Here is a 22,052-nt window from a genome sequence, read left to right on the forward strand (position 1 = left end):
CAGTATTTAGTGATTTGCCTTTGTGAAGTCTTTCCAAAACATTCAATCTAGTTTGCCAAATAAAAAATTTTATTGTTTTTCACACTTTTATTGACTTACACAATATAAAATGATGTAATAACAAGAAGTACAACTAGCATAAACAGGCTTGAAAACAAATACAACTGACTCTCAGTAAGCAAAGCTCAACTGACAAGAGCAAAACAGAGAAGATACACTGAATAGTAGTGGAACAGCACTGAGAGAACTTTGTATCAATCAGGCTGTTTCACAGCTAGAATAGAAAGTATTGTTAATTCGGGCAGGTACTGTTAAGTTTCAACTGTACTATATGCCTCTGTGACATTCAGCACATCTTGTAGGGGATATATAACATCCCATACATACGATATAAGCAAACTTAACATGTCTACTAAGACACTAACCTCTTTCTTAGGAAACCAAATGTTCTTTATTTAGGCTAAGAGAAATGTCAAAGAACCAAGTCAGATTTTATTGTTTTTGGTGAAAGGCAACTACCTTTAAGAATTACAGAACAAAAGACACATGCAATGTAATCTTCAGAGTAAACTAAGAGTGTTAAAGTGAAAATTTTTTAATGTTTTCCCCTTTTGGCTTTATTGCAGTTATATGCCGTAAAATTCACTCATTTTAAGAGCATGGTTCAATAATTTACAGTAAATTTCTATATTGTGTAGTCATTGCCACAATCCAGTTCTAGAATATACTTCCATCACTCAAAAAAAGCAAGAAAAAAGAAAAAGGAAAAATCCCTCCAGCCCTTCCGCAATCTCCACTTCCAGCACCTCTGCTTTCTCTTTCTATACATTTCCTTTCCTGGACATTTCATATAAGTGGAATCACAGAACATGTAATCTTTTGTGTCTGATTTTTCATCAAGTGTAAAGTTGCTAAGGTTCATTAATGTAACATATATTAGTATTTCATTCCTTTTTTGGGCTGAAGTATTCCATTGTATTGGATATGCCACATTTAGCTTATCCATTTATCAGCTGATGGATATTTGGGGCTGTTTCCAGTTTACTGGCTGTTTCCAGTCTACTATGAGTAATGTTGCTATGAACACTTGGGTGCAATCTTCCTGTTGGACGTATGCTTTCATTTTTCTTGGATGGATTTCTATGAGTAGAAGTACTATTGAGCCATATGAAAATTGCCAAATTGTCTGTTTTCTAAAGTGGACGTGCCAGTTATAGAATTCTTCGTATTATCTTTGGCTCTACCATTAACTGGTGGTGTGACCCTGAGCAAGTCATTTACCCACTCCGGTCCTGGGTAACATAAAGGGCTGGTAAAGACAGTCTCTAAAACTCTGATTTCCTTCGAAGCTTAACTCTCTGATCAAAAATTAACATATACTAGGGATCAAGACACATTTCCATATTACTCCTTCCCTTTCTGTTATCAGTCTCCCCTGGCCTGGGTTCCTCTCTTCTCAATCCTCAACACAGTGATGCTATCACTACCAAAGCAGGTGAGTCTATAACCGTATTGGCCTATAATATCTGCTATCTTAAGCCCTGTGGCAAAAAGACAGAAAGAGAGCCAGGTGCAGCTGATGAGTTCTTCAGGCAGAATGCATATGGGAGAGAACAATGTTTCACAGTAAAAGAAGCCAGGTATGATGGGAACACATGGTTGAGTATTTGAGCAAAGCGCAGAAAATTTACATCCATGGAGGATGACTGGGGATAAGGGAAATACAGATGTTGTAGGATAAAAGCCAAACCCTTGTCTTTTAATGTGAGACCGTCAAGGTGTATAATGATTATAATTAAATGACATAATATTAAGAAAAGCTGTTAACCCTGAAATATGATTACAGATACCAGAGAGCTAATAAATAGAGAAGGGAAAACCTGCAAACATGAGTATAGCTACTTAAATTAGTAATACCAAATAGTCATTTATATTGTTTGGTACATATGACTGATTACCATCAAGTAAAATAAAAGCTACACATACATACATCTGAGTGTTTATGTGTGCGTACATTAAACTAATGCAGGCACACATTCACAATAAACTTGTGATCTGCACACGATTATTAAAATATCTGCTGAATGAACATGCCAAATCTTCTGTGTACTGTTTATCAGCACTATCACAAGGAATTCCGCCTGTGGGCACACAACAGCCTTTCATAATAGATTCTAACAGGAATCTCTCTTTGTTAAAAAATAAGTGGCTAATTTTATGTAATACAATATCAATTTAGCTCTAATCATTTAAATCACTGGAGGACTTTTTATTTTGTATACCTTTCTATGTGAATATTTAATTTGACCAAAAGGTAGTTTGTATGAGTCCAACATTAGTCATTTATCTATTGAAGAGAGCTCAACAGAGATAGAAAGTTGGTGGTTGCTTCTATTTGCCTTTTGAAAGCCAAAATACAGGCATTTTAAATATAAAATGTTGTGAAAAATCCATTTGAAAGCCTCACATCTGGATCAAACATTAGATTTACTAAAGGGATGTGAGTTTCATAACTACAGAGATAAAATTACATTTAAAATCTCTGTTTATGGTTCCCTCTTGGGAGTTGCTATTCCTAGGCCAAGCAAACCTTTTCCCCTTAACTGATGGCTTCACCAAGACACCTAATCCACCAAGATACCTAAATATTTAACTAATATATGAGAGATCAAACTCAGCATGCAAAAGTATTCTTAGATGTGTCAAGACACACTATGCGAAAATATAGATTTTATGAAAGCTAAACCTGTGCAAAGTCAAGGAGTGACTGTGCAAGTGGGCTAAAAAGCTTCATGACTCAGGGAGTGGTATTTAAATAAAAATAAAACAACAAAAATTTGATAATGAACTTCAAAAAATAACTCTTACTACTTTATCCAGAAGAAATGGTTCGGGAAATATTTTTAACCAACAGTCATTGCATCATGAAAAAGCAAACTAGGATAAATGTGTACTGGGCATAGGAATCAATGATGCACCCAAGGAAAGGACAAATTATAAGCTCTTTCAATATCACTCATATCTAGTGTCTCATTTGAACAATGTTTTCTTGTAAGATTACATAGGTATTTGGGAAGCAAATTCTAAAACTAACCTTTGGGTTACATTCAACTCTGAACACTGAGTACTACAAATATAAATACAATAGTCCTTTGTCTCAATTATTTTTTGAGGGAGCTTGTTATAAAATTTTTGCTTCAAATACCAGCAGTTCAGTACTTTCAATAACACCACTAATGAACTAAGGGCAGTTATGGATTAGTACTCATTTATCTACACTTCCCTGCTTGATCCCACTTATGACCAATGGCCGCTATTTATTTAGGCAAAGACCACTTTTTAAATTGAAGTGAATAGCTCTGAAAGTTGGTTTATCAAGCACACTGTCAAGGAGCTTAATTAAACTTAAATAATTCTTCTTTCACTTTCTTGTCCTCAAGGCAAGAAGATCTATAACTGTTTGCGTTTATCTGTTTTTTAAAAAAAGAGAACAGAAAAGCGGCAGGAGCCCGCATGCTGCAACTAAGACCTGGCGCAACCAAATAAATAAAATAATTAAATAAATTTTTAAAAAATAAAAAAAAAATTTTAAATAAAAAGGGTAAATAAACAAAAATAAAAACAGAATTACCATATGATCTAGCAATTCTACCATCTAGGTTTATACTCAAAAGAGTCAAAAGAAGGGTCTTAAAGAAATATTCATACACCCATGTTCATAGCAGCATTATTCAAAATTGCCCAAGGGTGGAAACAAGCCAAGTGACCACTGACAGATGAATGGATAAGCAAATGTGGTATATCCATACAACTGAATATTATTCAGCCTGAAAAAGAAAGGCAATTTTTAAAATTGATGCAACACTGGTTTGTAACATTACATACATTTCATGTATACAACATTATATTATGACTTCTGTATACACTACAACGTGCTCACCACCAAATGTTTAGTTTCTGTCATCACACAGCCAACCCCCTTTACCCATCTTGCCCTGCCCCCATCCCCCTTTCCCTCTGGTAACCACTAATCTGTTAAGGAAGGGAATTCAGACTCAGGCTACAACATGGATGAAACTTGAGCTGCGAAAGGACAGATACTCTATGATTCCACTTATATGAGGTAGCTAGAGTGGTCTAATTCATACAGAAAGTACAATGGTGGTGACCAGGGGGTGGGGAATGGGGAGTTATCATTTAATGGGTATCGGGTTTTAGTTTTGCAAGATGAAAATTCTGGAAATGAATGGAGGTGATGGCTGTGCAACAGTATGAATGTACTTAACACCACTGAGCTAACTGTACACTTTAAAATGATTAAGATAATAAATTTTATGTTATGTGCGTTTTACAACAATTACAACAAACGAACAAATACTGTTTAAAAGCATCAAAGAGCACCAAAAGCAACCTGGACTTGCAGGGCCCGGATTCTGGAGAAAAGACAAGTATACTGAGAGGAGCCCTACGTTCGCCTTCACTCGTTCCCTTGGGTCATTTGTTGTATTTGGAGAACTGGAAATAAGAGGCCAAGCAGAAAGTCACAGGTGGGCTGGCTATCAAGCAGCTAAGACTTAATGAGGCAGAAGTCTGAAGAAGAGAGAAATGTAAAGAAGAGCCAGAAATTCTGCAAGCAATTTTCACTGAGATGTTTACTGACACATCACCTAAGCATGGATGAGACACCAAAATACCAAACAGAAAGCAGCACTGGGAGACTAAAGAGCTGAACAGAGACTGTTGGCAGACTTGCAGCAGAGAGAGACAAAAGCTGGTATCTCAAGGCACAGTAACGTGAAGGGCAAACCAGTAAACAACTCAGGCTTTTAACTGAGACCCCAGAAGGGGTTATTTCCTGTGCGTAAAAACATGCCCTGGAAAAAAAGGCAAACTGTAAACAGATCAACCTTAACAAAGCCTAAAAGCCAGCTTCAACTAGATCATGGTGATCTATGATCCTATGAAGGAAAACATCATCATCCAGGGCCTCCACAATTTTTCATACACAATGTTGGAAAAATTACCAGGCCTGTCCCCGCACCAAACCAAAACAAGCACTCCAGGATCAAATGTCTAAAAACTAAGGGGGAAAAGCCCCAGGAAGTCAAAGTATTCTAAGACTCTGATACTATCCAGAAGTGGTTTAAAAAAAAAACTAATATAAGGTAAACTATAAGTCAAGGATCTATGTTGTAATCTCTAAGGTAATCCCTAAAATAATAATAATAAAAGCATATATAAATAACAGCTAATGGGGGAAGGGGATAGGATAATAAATCATACTTGATTGACCTAAAAGGAGGAAAGAAAGCTGAAAAAAATCAAAAGAACAGATAAGACAAACAGGAAAAAACCAAAACAGTAGGACGGCGAATATAAACCCAAATACATCAGTAGTCACATTAAATGTAAATGAATTATATGCTTCAATTTAAAAACAAAGATTATCAGATAGGTTAAAAAGCATGTTACTATATGGTACTTACAAGTGACACACCTTAAATATAAGGACACAAAAAGGTGGAAAGAAAAGGATGAGATGAAGTTTGCCATACAAACATTAATTGTAAGAAAGCTCATTTAGTAACACTAGACAAAGTAGTCTTTAAGCAAGAAGTATTACTAGTGATAAAGAAGGATATGTCAGAAAAATAAAAAAGTCGATTCAATAGGAAGATAAAACCCTAAATGATGTTCACTTTGTAACAAAACCTCAAAATATATAAACTAAAAGAATAAACAAACAAATCAAATCTGAAGATTTTAATATTTCTTGGTAGTTGATAGAACAAGCAGACAAAAAGTTTAGTAAAGACGTGGAAGATCTGAACTTGATTAGTAAATCTGACTAACTGGTATGTTTACAACACTTTATCCAACAACTGCAGACTGAAAAACTGAAATTAATTGAAATTAAAAACTTATCTTCAAAGACACCATTAAGAGAAAAGGCAAGCCCAGAATGGAAGACATTACCTCACAATACATATATTATTTGACAAAGAACATTTATCCAGAACATATAAAGAACTCCCACAAATTACTAAAAAAAAAAAAACCCAGAAAACCCACATTTTTTAAAAAATGGGCAAAAAAAAATTGTGTAGTTTAATTTATGTTATATATCAACAAAAGTGTTTCTAAAAAAATTAAAAGAGGACTTTCAAATTAGTTTAAGGCTAATATACTATCAAGTGGTTGGAATAATTGCTACAGTATCTAATATTTTTGCTGAGTTTCTAAGTGTTCTAATAATGATGGTTTTAAATAACTTCTGATGACAATTAGGTATCTAAAGCCTTAGAAAGTCACTTCTTTAATGAGAATTTTATTATCAAATTCAAAATAAAAAATGAGAAAAGAAACAGTACTAAAGATTTCTAATATGCTTTGATAGCTTACACCTGGATCATTGATAAAATCACTGTTCTTAAATTAGGCTTGGGAAACCAGGATTATCTGCCCAAATGGGATGTCCACATCATAAAACTGCCCAGTGATAGAAGAAACTGGAAAAAGGAACCCAGTTGTTTAGAATATAGTGTCTGATACATAATACACAGTCATTGTATACCTGCTGAATGAATGAATTTATTATCCACATAAGCGCAAAGGTGAATGAATGTTAGCTCAACTCTGCGTAAATAATCATATATATATATGATATTACATAAAATTATCATATATATACACACACACACACACATATATGTATATATATGGGGAGCACTCCCCTTTATGGACAAAAGTTTCATTTCCTTTCCTACAGCAAGATATGACTGCACCACCACAGGTCCTACCTCTGGCTGAATTAATACTTGCCTCCCTAAACTCAGTCATAGATTGCTACATAATCAGTGCACACACACAAAAACGGTTCACAGGGCATAGTAATCAAGGTGTTTATGGTTCTATTAATCTGTTTGAAAGAGGAGCCAAAATGGACGGCCAGGAAGAAATCCTAATTATCAAGCACAATACTCTTAACCTTTACAGTATTTACGATGTTGCCCTAGTTTTATTTTACATAAAGGCCTAGTACCTGGCTTTTGACCTAACCATAAAAAGATGCCAAGGTATTATACTGTCAGTCACAAATGCAAAACCTAGAGCACATATGGGGAACCTGTCTTGCACAGACCTTTCTTGCAAAAGCAGTAAGTAAACATATTGAACAAGTGTGAAGCTTAACAGTCCCAAGGCCACTGGATCCTATTTTCTTCTAAGATGTTATTTTGAAAACAGAGAAAGTACCAAGAAGACTCTTAAGCAACCTATCTATATTCTTCCAGAATACAGCTATTTTCAAACTTTTTTCAATGTGCAATCTAGAATACAGTAAAGAAGTATTTTTTGGAACTAAAAGTATCAAAATCTACGAGAGAAAAAACAGACTCACAAATTCTGTCATCTCCATGTTCTCATCCTGTCTTCTGATCTCCAAGGACATACAAATCCTTGGTAGCTTCAGCAAACAGCTTACATTATTTCTCTCAACTCTACTCCTTGACATCTATTACCTTTGGTAACTGCAACTTTCATAATAATGACCAATCTGACACACTCCTTACAGATGCCTAAATTTTCATCTCCCATCTTATCAGGATTCCCTTCACCCACATACTGATATGGACAAATCTTGAGACTCATCATTAGAAGACATCAAATATCTCCGGTATTAAAGATCCTCTTTTTCCTCCCACCTCTCCTTTGTTACACTTCAACTGCTCCTCATTCTAACTGGATCTTCAGGTCTACTGATCCCTAACACCTAATACTTCTGTTTCCTGGGACCTTGTGATTCACTTGCCTGCTTATTAAACAGCACAGATTCACGATCAACAATTTTAACAATGCTACTATCTTAGAATTCTTCCCCATACCGAATAAACCAAATTATATCAGTAGGTTTTCCTTAGTTTTTGAATATTCTTCTCTGAGACTGCTTAAGTACCTCCGAAAAAAGTACAAATGCTGCTGACTGCCTCCACTATACAAAATTTGTGCCAACTTACCCTAAATTATCCCCTCACAATTACAGATGATCCACTTATTTATTTATAGATAGTTGACCCCAGCACAGGGGATATTCCAAACTTCCCCCATGTGTTAGTTTCCTATCATTGCTGAAGAAATTACCACAGCTTTAGTACCTTACTTATTCTCTAACAGTTCTACAGTTGAGAAGACTGAAAACAGTTTCACTAGGATAAATCAAGATGTCGGCAGGGCTGGTTCTTTCTGGAGGCTCTGAGGGGGGAATCCACTTCCTTGACTTTTTCAGCTTCTAGTAGCCACCTGTATTCCCTGGCTATAGCCCCTTTTCCATCTTCAAAGCATTATCATTCCAATCTCTGCCTCTGTCATCATACTGACTTCTCTTACTCTGACCCTCCTGCAGCCCTCTTATAAAGACCCTGCACTTCTACTGGGCCCACCAGGATAACCTAGGAAAACATCATCTCGTGATCCTCAACCTCATCACATCTGCAAAGTTCCTTTTGCCATATAAGGTAACAATCCCTAGGTTCCAGAGGTTAGTCATGGGCATACCTGGGGGTCCATTACTCAGTCTACCACACTCCTCAACACCTGACATGCTTCTGTCACCCATAACTGATGGCCCCACCTTCTACTTTATTAAGGAGACCAAGAGCATCAGAAGAGTTCCTCAGCTTCTTTTCCTCTTCACAAAGTTGTTGCTACATTCCACCTCACCTCTTCACCCACCATCCTTGACGACTTCCCATATAGCTCACAGAAGCAGTGACCCTCCTTTCCTGGGTCAACTCTCCACCCCAGGACTTTGAATTTATAGCCTCTAGTCTTTAAGGATAACCTGCAATAGTACTATATCTTTGTTATTTGTGAAAATGACTGGGAATATAGATAAATTCAAGTAAAAACATGAAAATATCTTTGAAAATAACCAGAGTTTTATGCAGAAAATTCCTCTATTAACCTTCTATTAGCCCTACATATCACAATAGGAAATGCTTTCCTATATCTTTTGACATTAATTCTAATTGCTCAAATGTAACCTACAGAATACCATCCATAAATTTAACTCTCCCTTGATATTGTATTCATTTTATAGTTTAAGGGGGGGAGGGAAATGAACTGAATATTAATATACCTGTGGATTATTTTGATAATTAAAGCTATTATATAACCCATAACACATTTTCTCCATAAAATAATCAGATCTTTCCCCAATCATTCACCTTTTAAACAATTAAAAAACTGAAAAGGAAACTTATACTAAGTAGGCTCAAACCAATCTTAAAAGTTTAACATGTTAACTTTTCTTAAAGAAAAGAATGAATTAAAAATAAGAAACAAAGCAGAGATTACAAACTCCAGCGCCTTCAGGGGCAAAATACATAATGCAAGTCTCAAATGTTAGAAGGGGGTATAGATCACATGTTCCATCTAGAGACATGTACACTTTTCTTTCTGGAACGCTGAACCTGCCAACAACAAAGTGAGTGGGGACAAATTGTGACCAACGGCTGCCTCCACGTAACCTGTGATTGATTCCATTTCCACTTTCAAGAGTCAGTGTGTCCCATGCTATCTATATACACTGAGGCTCACGCAGGGCATTTTAGATACAGACACCTCCTTGTTAGAGAAAAAGTCAGCTAGCTGAGTAGGAGGGAGGTGGGAAGACAGTGCAGCGTCTTCTCTCCTCCCTCTGAGCCTGAGATCTAAAATTCCAACAGTTAGAGCCAGAATTCATAGAAAAGAAAAATCTGTCTAGAAACCTGTACACCTCAGGTGTGTGTCTTATCTAGCAGGTAAAGTGATCTGATAAGTCTGAATTGAGGGTAAAAATCCTCACAGAAAATAACGTAGATGTCAACAGAAAATTTTTTTTTGATCTTTGGAAAATTAAAAGCATTTATTTATCTTGACTGAAGTATTGGTTACAAAGGAGCATACATGTGTCAAAAATAACTTTATACACTTCAGTTCTGCACATTTCAATGTATATAAATTTTACCTTAATTTTTAAAAGCACTTATTTAACTAAGCCCAGAATACTACACATAAAAAGGAAAAATAAAGAGAATGAAAGATGAAAGAAGTCTACCTTATAGAACATGAAGATACCTTACCAACACTTAAATTTCTTTCTGAATCTGTAATTGCATATTTTAATAAGCATTTTGAAAAAAGCACGATCTATTAAAAAAGAATGTGTAGATTACTTCAAAGATGTATGGGAGTGCCTTGTTTGTGCAGGGAGTTGTGCTAGGTGTTGGAGACACAGTGGTGACACAGACATCCCCCCCAGTAAAGTTCTGTCTAATGAGGAAATGAGGCACTAAACAGTTGTTAATAATGATAAATGCTACAAAAGGAGTAGTACTGAGTACAGTGAGAGCAGCTGGTGCCAGTGCGCAGTACACAGCATGAGTCAGGGAAAGCTTACCAGAAATTTAAGCTAAGACTTAAAGGATAAGTAGGAAAAAAAAATCACATAAAGGGTGGAAACATATCCAGACAGAAGACGTGTGAAAATTCCAAGATGAGAGAGAAGGACTTCAGCAGGGCAGTAACGTAATCAGGTGCTTTAAAGAGAACAGAGGGGAGCACAGAGAATGTTATATGACTAGTTACTAAGAAATGAAGGTGCTTTGGTCTTAGGCAGTAGATATGAAAACAGAGAAATTTCAGGTTCTAGAAATACATGATGTAGGGAGAGAGGGAGAAGAAACTGACAAGAATAATTCCCAGGTTTCTGTCATGATCAGATGGAATGACACTGATTATGAGCTCATTTGGAAACGCCAAGTTTGAAGTACCTCTCAGACAATGAAGGGAGCCACCAACTAGATAAATGAATTTACGAGTCTGAATCTCAGAGAATGAGGCTGGAGACATAATGTGGGAATCACCTGAACAGAGGCACAACAGAGAGCTAAGGGAAGCAAATAACAGGTACCAGGAGAAGGAAGCCTAGGACTAAGCCCCAAGAATGCCTCTATTTTCAAGGGCAGAGGAGAAGGAAGAGTGACTGAGAAGAAACAGAAAGGTAGGAGGCATACCAAGGGAGTGTTTGGTCACAGAAATTAAGAACCCAACGTGTTAGAAGACGAGAAGAGTCGTCAACTGTGCCAATGCTGCTGGAAGAACCAAGGAGCACGAGGAGTAGCAGTGAGCTTTGCTTTCAGAGATGCGCAGACGCGGCGATCCCAGTAAGAGCAAGAAGGAATAGAAGAGTTGGGATAGGAGCGTGACTAAAACATATTCAAAATGAATAAAAGATGAGAAAAAAGAGATAGCAAGCGTCAACATTTCCTATGAGACATTTAGCTGTGCATGGCAATGAGACACCCTGGGAAGCAGTGCAGGGGTCCAGCCGAAAATGTAGTGGGATTTTATTTTGAGGATGCCAGTGACCTGAATGTGTCCAGTGCTGATGAGTAAGACCAGTAAAAAGGCAGAACCTGAAAATAATTCTGTTTTTTGACAAAGTAGAAAGAAATGAGATTCTTAGCACAAGTGAAGAAACGGCATTTGATAGGTGAGGAAACACTGCCCTCCATTAAAATGGGAGGGAAAACGAGAAACACAAAAGGGGAGAAAATATAGGGAAACCTGTAGATTCAGAGGCAAGAGATGAACCCAGCTTCCACCTGATGCTTTCTCCTTCTCTCTGAGAGGCAGAAGGCAAGATTGTTTATTAAGAGTAAGGGGACCAGCAGGATAGCTGGAGGTTTGAAGAGAAATAACTCTTTCAAAGTGGTGGAATGAGCTGAATAGAGAAAGAGTGAGACTACTGAGCAGTGTGGAGGGCTGACTAGAGGTTTGTGAAAACGGACAAATAGTGGCACTGAGCTACCCTGTGTGAGGTTTCCCAAGTGGGGTTTCTACCAGCAGAAGCCCAGGAAAGGCAAGTTGCTGGGTTTATCTAGGGGTGTGGTACTACCAGCTGGGCTTGATGAAAAGATGATGGGAAATATTAATACTAGTTAATTTTTACTGAGCACATTACTATAGTCCAGGCCATATAGGTGCTTCATATGAAAGGCTCCTTTAAGCCTCATGGCTACTCTACCCAATTAGCACAATATTATTTTCATTTTATAAATGAGGAAGCTGAGGAATGATAATTAGTTCCTTGACTATGGTCACATAATCGCCAGGATTCAAGGTTGGAGATTTCATTTGCCCCCCAACCAACAAAAAAAGTGGTGTGTGTGTGTGCTGAAATAAAACAGAAATTTAAAAAATAGCATGGTATAAAAAGTATATAAATAATTTAAAAATACTCCTTTTATCAACAGAGTGATGGACCATGAAATCACAAGTAATTTTCTATCTCAGTGTTTGTGTTGGAATTTAAAGACTCACCAAATCCAAAACTTAGAGGACAGCAGTAAGTTAACTTATTTCACATTTAAATCCCAAACATTATATGTTTTCACATGCTATCGCATTTACCTCAAAATATCAACTTAAAATGAATCTATATCCTGAAGAGGAAAATGAGGCTCAGAAAGGCTAAATAATTTGTTAAACGTTTCATCAAAACCCTGAAAAATGAAGTAGCTTCTCCTTGACCCTCTTGCCACTAGGCCCTATAAAACCTGGGGTAATAGGCCTGATTGAATTCACTCAGCACAACAAAAAACTTTACAGCTGTTTGTTCTCATTGGAAATTCTTTCCAAACACTGCTTCATTCTACCAAGTAAAAGAAAGCAGGACACGCTCTCACCATTACAACTAATAATCAAAACTAAAGAAACTGAAAATAAAAATTCGAAAAGCAGAGAGTGAAATCTTAGAAGAAAATCACTACGTCCAATTCTCAAACATAAACAATGAAGTAACAAGTTATTGGGCTTGATGATTTTGCAGACATGATAATTAAGCTTGATGAATCTTAATAATCATACTAAAGTTAAAAAAACCTGAGAGTTTAATCTCCTTGAAAGCTATTAAACAGCCTACCTCAGGTCCATGTTTTCCAAATTGTTTTGATGAACAAGATACTTTTCTTGAATAATTAAAAAACAGTAAAACTAGGTGAAAAAGGCAATACATATCTGAAGAATATATATATATACTGCAAGCACTTACAGTCCTTGCAAGATTGGGAGAGATTTATTATTAGGAGTGATAGATGGCAGTTATTACAAAAATATTTGTATTAATATGACATCCCCTGTAACTGAAGATATAAGGACATTAGGGTTTAAAAACTTGCAAGAGAATATTCAGCTTTCATCTCTCATGTTGTCACTCAATCACCCTTACTCAAGAAGAGATGGACTTTTCGGTATTTCACATATTGAAGCATAAGTGCTAGATATTTAGAAAAATATTAAATCTTTCCCTTTCAGTTTTCCATTCTAATCATTAAGTATAGGAGCAACTAAGATTCTACTCATATAAGCTAAGGTTGGCCCTTATGAAGCAAATAGTATTTAAAAAAAAAAAGAAAAAAAGGTTTCCACACTGAGTTGTACCATCCAAATAAATGTGATAGAAAAAAAGACACTGTGTTTTGAAATGCTTAACTTAAAGGAAAAACAACAAAGCTCTACTTACCATATACATTAGTATGTCTCTAATCATCACCATAGCTGTCTGATGATCGTTCCAAGCTTGATTTAGTGTTTGAAGAAAGTTGTTATTCAATGAATTTAGTACATCTTCTCGCACCTATTAACAGAAAAGTTCATTAGTTTGTTTATACACACGCACGCGCGCACTCATATGTATACATGCACATATCTGTTCAACAAAATAATGAAGTGGAATCTTCGATTTTAGATCAAAGAAACATGTTACAGACCAGTAGAAATATTTTAAGCTATAATACAACCTATATACAGATAACTAACAAATGTGTTTTGTATAATCCAGACCCATCTCTTGACCTCCAGAATCATAAAGCAACCTCTTGGGCACTTCTCAACCCGCCAATGACTTAACCTCACTGTCAGCATAAAATCCTAAATACTTATAAAGGAACCACAAAGGCCCCACAGAACTGGCCCCAGGCTATTGCTCCAATTAAATTTCCTACTACACTTCCCCTCCCCAATCTTTGAAGAATGGTCGAAAACACTGATTTTGGAGTCCAACTACCTGGGCTTGAATCCCAGCTCGCCGACTAGCTGTGCAACCTTGGGTGAAGTATTTAATCTCTGTGCTTCAGTCTCCTCAAATCTGAAATAGTATCCATTTTATAGGATTGTTTTAAGGATTGAATTACCACTAGTAATACAGGTAGAACAGTGTCTGGCACTCAGTAAACACTCAGTGAGCATAAACTATTAACTTAATGCACTCCAGCTACCATGGAGCTGCACACAGCAAATGTGCTCTGCCATCTCCTCTGCGCTGGTTCACATACCTCACTCCCTGCCTTTTTTTCTGCTCAAGTTTCACCTCCACAAAAAGGTCTTCCCTGACACCCTATTTCAATAACGTCTATCTCTATTCCTTTACCCTACACTTTATTTTTCCTCAAGTACTCATCACTAATTACTAGTATATTACATATTTATGTTTATTATTTCTCCTACTAAAATGTAAGCTCCACGGTAGCAGGGAGTCTGTCTTTTCCATGTGTACCTTCCACATCTAGAACAGTGCCTGGCATATAAAAGACCCTTTATTTCATCCCCACCCTCCAATACCATGATCCACCTCCAACAAGGTAAGCTCTTTCAGGATATCTGCCTTTGCACATAAAGTTCCTTTCAGTCTGAAATGCCTTCCTAATGCAATCCTGATAAGAATTCAGGAATTCCACAGTCCACAAGCATATTGACACCTTCTCCAATATGAGGTTACTGACCACTACTTCTTCCTGCTATGCTATCAGTCCAACTGAAAGATTTGACTAGGAAATAGAATCTAGACTCTGGTTCTAGCTTTGTCATGAAAAAGCAGTGTGTTTGTCCTCCAAGTTCCTACAACACTTTGGGACTATACTGCCAAACTATGCAGTTATTCAAATCCAACCAATCCTCCATGGTCTAGCTCAACTCTCAATAACTCTGGCTTGAAGAGACATCTTCTATCTCTAAACATTCTTTACCATAGATAATCTGCAGTAGTGGTTCAACTTTTTCAGGTTGGGGAGAATCTGAAGTCATGGTGTTCTCTGAGAAACAAATCATTTAATATGTGTGTTGAGATATATAGACACCTGTAAACCCAAATTATAAATACATGTAAATAAAATGTCACTGTGTATTAGAACTAGAAAAAAGTGGTTCGAAGTTCCAAAGATTAAAAAAAAAAATACACATAACACATTACTCTCAACACATGGGAGAGTAAGCTGAAGTTGAGAAAACTATAATTTTCTTATTTATGGAGGAAAAGAAGTCAGTGAGAGATTTTAGTGATGGGACAATAAATCTAGTCTCCTAAGCATACAGTATGAAAACCACTAGCCTATATACCACATAATTTAGAATTTTATTATATAATCTTTTGTTCAGACTCAGCTCCTTGACTTCAAATATATCACCCAGAGATTACTCCATAAATATGCTGACTACATCAAAAGTGATAAACATCCATGTCAGTTAGTTGACAGTACTGTGTTAAACAAACACTTTCATGCAAAGTGGTAATATACCATTTATTTCAACTCATTAAGTCTATCACTCATCATATGCAAGTTGCCAAGGTAGCTAACGCTAAAAACAAAAACACAGCAAGTTGAAAATGTACCTATTTACAAAATTCTTCAACCTTCATATTCTTTCACTGAACCACTAAACTTTGAGTAGCAATTAAATCAAAATCATGACAATACTAGAGAAACTGTACTACATAACAAAAATTAAATTATATATTCCAAACACCGTAATATCTAGGAATTAATTATTTGTAAGGACTTAAGTGAACTTCTATATACCCCCTTTGTTATAAAATCAAGTTATATGTTAACTGTATTAAAGTCACTCTGATTTTGGAATGCAAGAATATGCTTGGTATATTTGTTGGATAAATGAAAAATTTACCAATTAAATTTTAAAAGTTATAAAATAAGGCATATTTTCTAAAATCAATGATTTATACACTAAAACATAGCAACAAGTATAAGATACCTGCCTTTCAACAAAATTAAAATGCGATCTACTAGCACAATGTGTCATAAATGATAAAATTGCTTTATTTGCATTATACTTCAAAAAATTATGCTGACAAATCAGTAACAGTGAATTTTACTTAGCAGAAAATAAGCTGCTATAAACTGTTAATTTTGTTATATTTACTTTTGAAAGATTACACACACGGACAGGACTAAAAGATTAAAGATAAATACCCTTAGGCACACTTGCTGCAATCATCTCTTAACTATTCAGATCACTTTATGAGCAAAAAACTGTTCCTCTAAAACTGCCCCAGAAAAATATCTTCATACTCTGATACATGAAAAGTGAATGCATATTTGTTCAAACATATACAATGAAATGGTAGGAGTGAGGTGAAAATTCAATCTTTATGAAAATCAAAACTTTTGATAGGCTTTTCAAAAGAAGATTAAGTTGGCATATAAAGCAAAATACACAAAGTGAAAAAAAGATTTAACCTTTATTTTACAAATTATTAACATAACAATACAGAAAACTTGAAATAGAAAGTGGGAACTGTGTGTTGTAACATGATTAATCTTTGCACCAGCAAAGGCAACCCTGATGTAGAGGTGGTACCAGAACCAAAGGGACCTGCAGATCAAGTACGACCAGCATCATTACTTTAGAAAATCTACATGAAGATTATCCAGATGAAGAGTTGGAATTTGAAGAGTGAGACGATGAAGAACCATGGAAGTTGAGAGCAGGATGGACCAGTTGTGACAAAGAGGATAAACGAGTAGCTGAAAACTGATGGCTAATGCAAGACATCTAGCCTTGCAAAGGATAAAGCAAGACACAGTAATTTAAAACAGTAGATCACAAACTTGGCAAAGAAATAGAATCCCATGGAGACTAATAAATTTCAATCAAGAGAATGAGAAGACAAGACACAGAATGGGAGAAAATATTTACAAAAGACACACACATCTGAAAAAGGACTATTATCCAAAATACACAAAGAATTTATAAAACTCGACAATAAGAAAACAAACAACCCAATTTTAAAAACTGGCAAAAGACCTGGACACCTCACCAAAAAGATATCCAGATGGCAAATAAGCATATAAAAAGATGTTCAACATCTGATCGGTAAGGAACTGCAAATTAAAATAACAATGGGATACCACTACACATCTATTAGAATGGCCAAAACCCAAAACAACGACATCAGCAAATCTGGTGAGGATGCAGAGCAAGAGGCACTCTCAACCACTGCCGGTAGGAATGAAAAATGGTAACAGTCACTTTGGAAGAGAGTTTGGCAGCTTCTTACAAAACCAGACATATTCTTACTATATGATATAGAAAATTATGCTCCCTGAAATAAATACCAAAGGAGTTGACAACTTATGTCCACATAAAACCCCCCACACTGATGTTTATAGCAGCTTTATTCATAACTGCCAAAACTTAGAAGCAACCAAGATGTCCTTCAGTCGGTGAATAAATAAACTGTGGTACATCTAGACAATGGAGTACCATTCAGCACTAGAAAGAAATAAGCTATCAAGCCATGAAAAGACACACAGGAACCTTAAGTACATATTACAAAGTGAAAGAAGACAATGTGAAAAGGCTATGTACCATATGATTCCAACCATATGACATTCTTGAAAAGGAAAAACTAAAGAAACGGTAAAAAAGATCAGTGGTTGCTAGGGATTAGGGTGGAACAGAAATGAACAGGCAGAGCACAGGATTTTTACGGCAGTGAAAATATTCTGGATGGTACTATAATGGTATTTCATTACACATTTGTCAAAATGCATAGAATAACCACCACCAAGAATGACCCTCTAATGTAAACTATGGACTCTGGGTGATAATGATATGTCAGTGTAGGTTCATTATTTTAACAAATGCGCCACTCTGGTATGGGATGCTTATAGTAGGCGAGGCTGTACATGTGTCAGGGGGCGTATGGGAAATCTCTGTACCTTCTGCTCAATTTTGCTGTGAATCAAAAACTGCTCTAAAAGTAAAGTCTATTAAAAAAAAATGGGGGGGGGGGCCCAACAATTTATTGATCTAAAAAAAAACTGATCAAAAGAAAGAGAATCTGGGTATTTTTCTTTTTAAAGCTACCCCAATGATTCTGATACAATAGCCAGGATTAGGAAACCACTGACTTAAAAGAGCCATACTAGCCATTTCTGTTCCTTCCCTTTGCAGAATTTCCTCAATATGAATATGTTTTTATATAGTTATAATAATAATCATACTGATGTGGTTCTGAGTCCTGATATTTTTAAGCCATCCATTAACATTCAACATTAAACTTTACTTTAGGAGAAAAGTTTCTAGCTATATCATTTCATTTCCAAAGCACCGTAATAATTCAAAGAAAAAGGGTATAGCAGAACGAAATGTAAGAAAAATACAATGTCATCTGAGATTTAAGCAATTTCCAACCTAACACCAAAAGCATGAGCTATAAAAGAAAAAAATGATAAACTGGACTCCATCAAAATTAAAAGCTTTTGTTCTGCAGGTACTGTTAAAACAATAAAAAAACAAACTATAGACTGGGAGAAAATATTAAATGACTTGTACCCAGAATAAAAACAAACAAACAAAAAAAACCTCTCACAACTCAGTAAAGAAAGCAAAGAACAGAATTTTAAAATGGGCAAAAGACTCGAACAGACAATTCTACACATGAAAAGATGTTCACCAACATTAGCCATTAAGGAAATGCAAATTAAAACCGTGATGACACACCACTACACACACCCATTAGAATGGCTAACATAAAATATACTGACAATACCAAGTGCTGGCAAAGATTCTGAGCAACTAGAACTCTCATACATTGCTGGTGGGAACGCAAAATGGTACAGCCCTACCAGAAAACAGTTTGGCAGTATCTTATGAAGTAAAACATACACTTACACGTGACCCAGCAATCCCACTCCTACGAATTTATCCTAGAGAAATGAAAACTTATATTCACACAAAAAGCTGTACACAAATGTTCATAGTAACTCTATTCATAATCAGAATAAACTGTATACAACCCAAATGTCTTACAACAAGTAAACAGGTAAATGGATAAGCAAACTGATACATTTATAAAGCAGAATATCACTCAGCAATAACAAGGAACAAACTATTGACATATACAACAGATTGGCTCAATCGCAAAATAATTATGTGAATGAAAGAAGTTAGTGTCAAAGGCTACAAACTGTATGATTCCACTTATAGGACATTCTTGAGAAAACAAAACTATAGTGACAGAAGAGATCAGTGATTGCCAGGTATTAGGGGTGGGAGAAGGAGGTGACTATAAAGGGAAAACAAATTTTCTGGGGTGAAGGATGTTCTATATTGACTGTGATAGCAGTTACATAAATCTATAAATGGGCTAAAATTCACAGAACTGTACATGAAAATAAAAGGCTAATTTTATTGTATATTGACTTTTTAAAACTTGCAGTAATTATGATTCTCAAATTGGGTCCTGTTTTATTATATTATAAATGTAAGCTATGATGCCACAATCTTTATTCAGAAAAGCAACTTGAATGCCAAACAGTGAAGAATAGCTAATTATTTTGCGTATACCAACCTTACAAAGGCCTCTGCAATAATTCAAATTGACATACTACATCCTCCATTCTGTGAATAGAGCTTTCCCTGTCCTTTTTATTACACACTTAGCAAAGATTAAAGTAGATTACTAAATTAAAAAAAACTTTATTTTTCAATGTTGTATCAATAATAACACCTGTTCATTGATAAATTAACATCCAAGTAGCAAGAAATACATCCTCAAATCAATCAAATTACTGGCAAAGGGAGGGGGAGAAGGATGGAAAAGGGGGTGACAGGAGAGGCCAGCAGGCATGAGCATGAATGGGAGCGACAAGGACTGACAAGGAGGTTGACCCTGGGCCAGCAGCTCTTGGCTGGATGGAGAGGTGAAGGATACTAATAATCTACACAGTATCCCCCCACCCTCTAACATACACACATTTATTTTTAATCATTAATTAAAATTTTTTCACCTAAATTTAAATGCCTGGGGCAAAGTCCCAGCAAGCCAATCCTAATATCTAGATAACACAAAGAAATTTACCAGCTAAAACTAATTATAAAGATTTTAATTCTAAAGTTTACTGAAACCAGAACTGAGCCATATAATTAATGATGATATGGAATACTGAAAAGGACTTCCTTCTTAGAAAGTCTTAAAACTCAGGACAATACTTAATTCCAACACAGATAAATCTCTGTAAATACAGATATTTGTATTTAGCATTATTTTGCATTGAAATATATACCATGTATTAAAAACATAAAATGGTGCATAATCTAGCACACATGCTAAAAAAAGAACATTTTAAAGTATCACAGAGATACTACTGATATAATGTTAAGAGGTGCAACCTCTTAGAAATCTGTAGTATTGTAATGTTCACTCAGGAGCTAAAACAATCAAATTAGTATTTGCAAATGGACTTGAGGACACGGGAGGGGGAAGGGTAATCTGGGACGAAGTGAGAGAGTGGCATGGACATGTATACACTACCAAATGTAAAACAGATAGCTAGTGGGAAGCAGCCGCATAGCACAGGGAGATCAGCTCGGTGCTCTGTGACCACCTAGAGGGGTGGGATAGGGAGGGTGGGAGGGAGACTCAAGAGGGAAGGAATATGGGGATATATGTATACGTATAGCTGATTCACTTTGTTATAAAGCAGAAACTAACACACCATTGTAAAGCAATTATACTCCAATAAAGACGTTAAAAAAAAAATTAGTATTTGCAGACAGTTACCAAGGACAGTTACTAATTAGGACTTTGACCAAGTTACTTCACCTATACAGTCTGCAGCTCCTCTTCCCTGTAATATGGCTGGGGTTGATTAGATCAATGGCACTCATGCAATGCTCCACTAAGATGTCTCAGTACCACTCCAGGGTGGGCACTCTTTCCCCTGATTAAATATGATTTATATTGGTTTTGTGTGATTTTAAAAGTGGGGTTTTCCACTATTTTAAAAATACAGGCACACCTCGAAGATGTGGGTTTGGTTCCAAACCACTGCAATAACGGGAATATTGCAATAAAGCAAGTCACACGAATTTTTCGGTTTCCCAGTGCGTATAAAAGTTACGTTTACATTATACAGTAGTCTATTAAATGTGCAATAGACTAAATAAATGTCTCAATAAATAATGTGCATATCTTAATTTAAAAATACTTTGTTGCTAAGAAATGCTAGCCATCGCCTGAGCCTTCAGGGAGTCATAATCTTTTGCTGGTGGAAGATCTCGCCTTGGTGTTGACGGCTGCTGACTGATCAGGGTGGTGGTTTTGCTGAAGGCTGGCGGGAGCGGCCGTGGCAATTTCTTCAAATAAGATGACAATGAAGTTGCCGCATCAATCGACTCTTCCTTGTTTCAGGAATGATTTCTCTGTAGCATGCAATGCTGTTTCACAGCATTTTACCAACAGTAGAACTTCTTTCACAAGCGGAGTCAGTCCTTTCAAACCCTGCTGCTACTTTATCAACTAAGTTTACGTAAAGGTCTAAATCCTTCGTTGTCACATTAACAACCTTCACAGCATCTTTACCAGGAGTACATTCCATCTTAAGAAACCACTTTCTTTGCTCATCCATAAGAACCAACCCTTCATCCATTAATGTTTTGTTTAGAGATTACAGCAATTCAGTCACATCTTCAGGTTCCACTTCTAATTTTAGTTCTTCTGCTACTTACACCACATCTGAAGTTACCTCTTCCACCCTTTGAGCCCCTCAAAGTCATCCGTGAGGGCTGGAATCAACTTCTTCCAAAGTCCTGTTAGTACTGATATTTTGACCTCTTTCCACAAATCATGAATTTTTTTTTTTAAACATCTTTATTGAAGTATAATTGCTTTACAATGGTGTGTTACTTTCTGCTTTATAACAAAGTGA

General features: G+C 36.1%; 1 protein-coding gene across 2 annotated transcripts in view; it reads right to left on the minus strand.

Annotated features, from left to right (window-relative positions):
• Positions 1-22,052, minus strand: part of CUL3 (cullin 3) — a 97,895-nt gene that overhangs the window by 41,730 nt on the left and 34,113 nt on the right. For both annotated transcript variants that reach the window (XM_061187955.1, XM_061187947.1), the window contains one exon: positions 13,565-13,678. In XM_061187955.1, coding sequence (XP_061043938.1) covers positions 13,565-13,678 — 114 coding nt within the window. The remainder of the gene's footprint in view (positions 1-13,564; positions 13,679-22,052) is intronic.

Source organism: Eubalaena glacialis, chromosome 1 (genome assembly GCF_028564815.1).
Source record: "Eubalaena glacialis isolate mEubGla1 chromosome 1, mEubGla1.1.hap2.+ XY, whole genome shotgun sequence".
In the NCBI taxonomy this organism is placed as follows: domain Eukaryota; kingdom Metazoa; phylum Chordata; class Mammalia; order Artiodactyla; family Balaenidae; genus Eubalaena; species Eubalaena glacialis.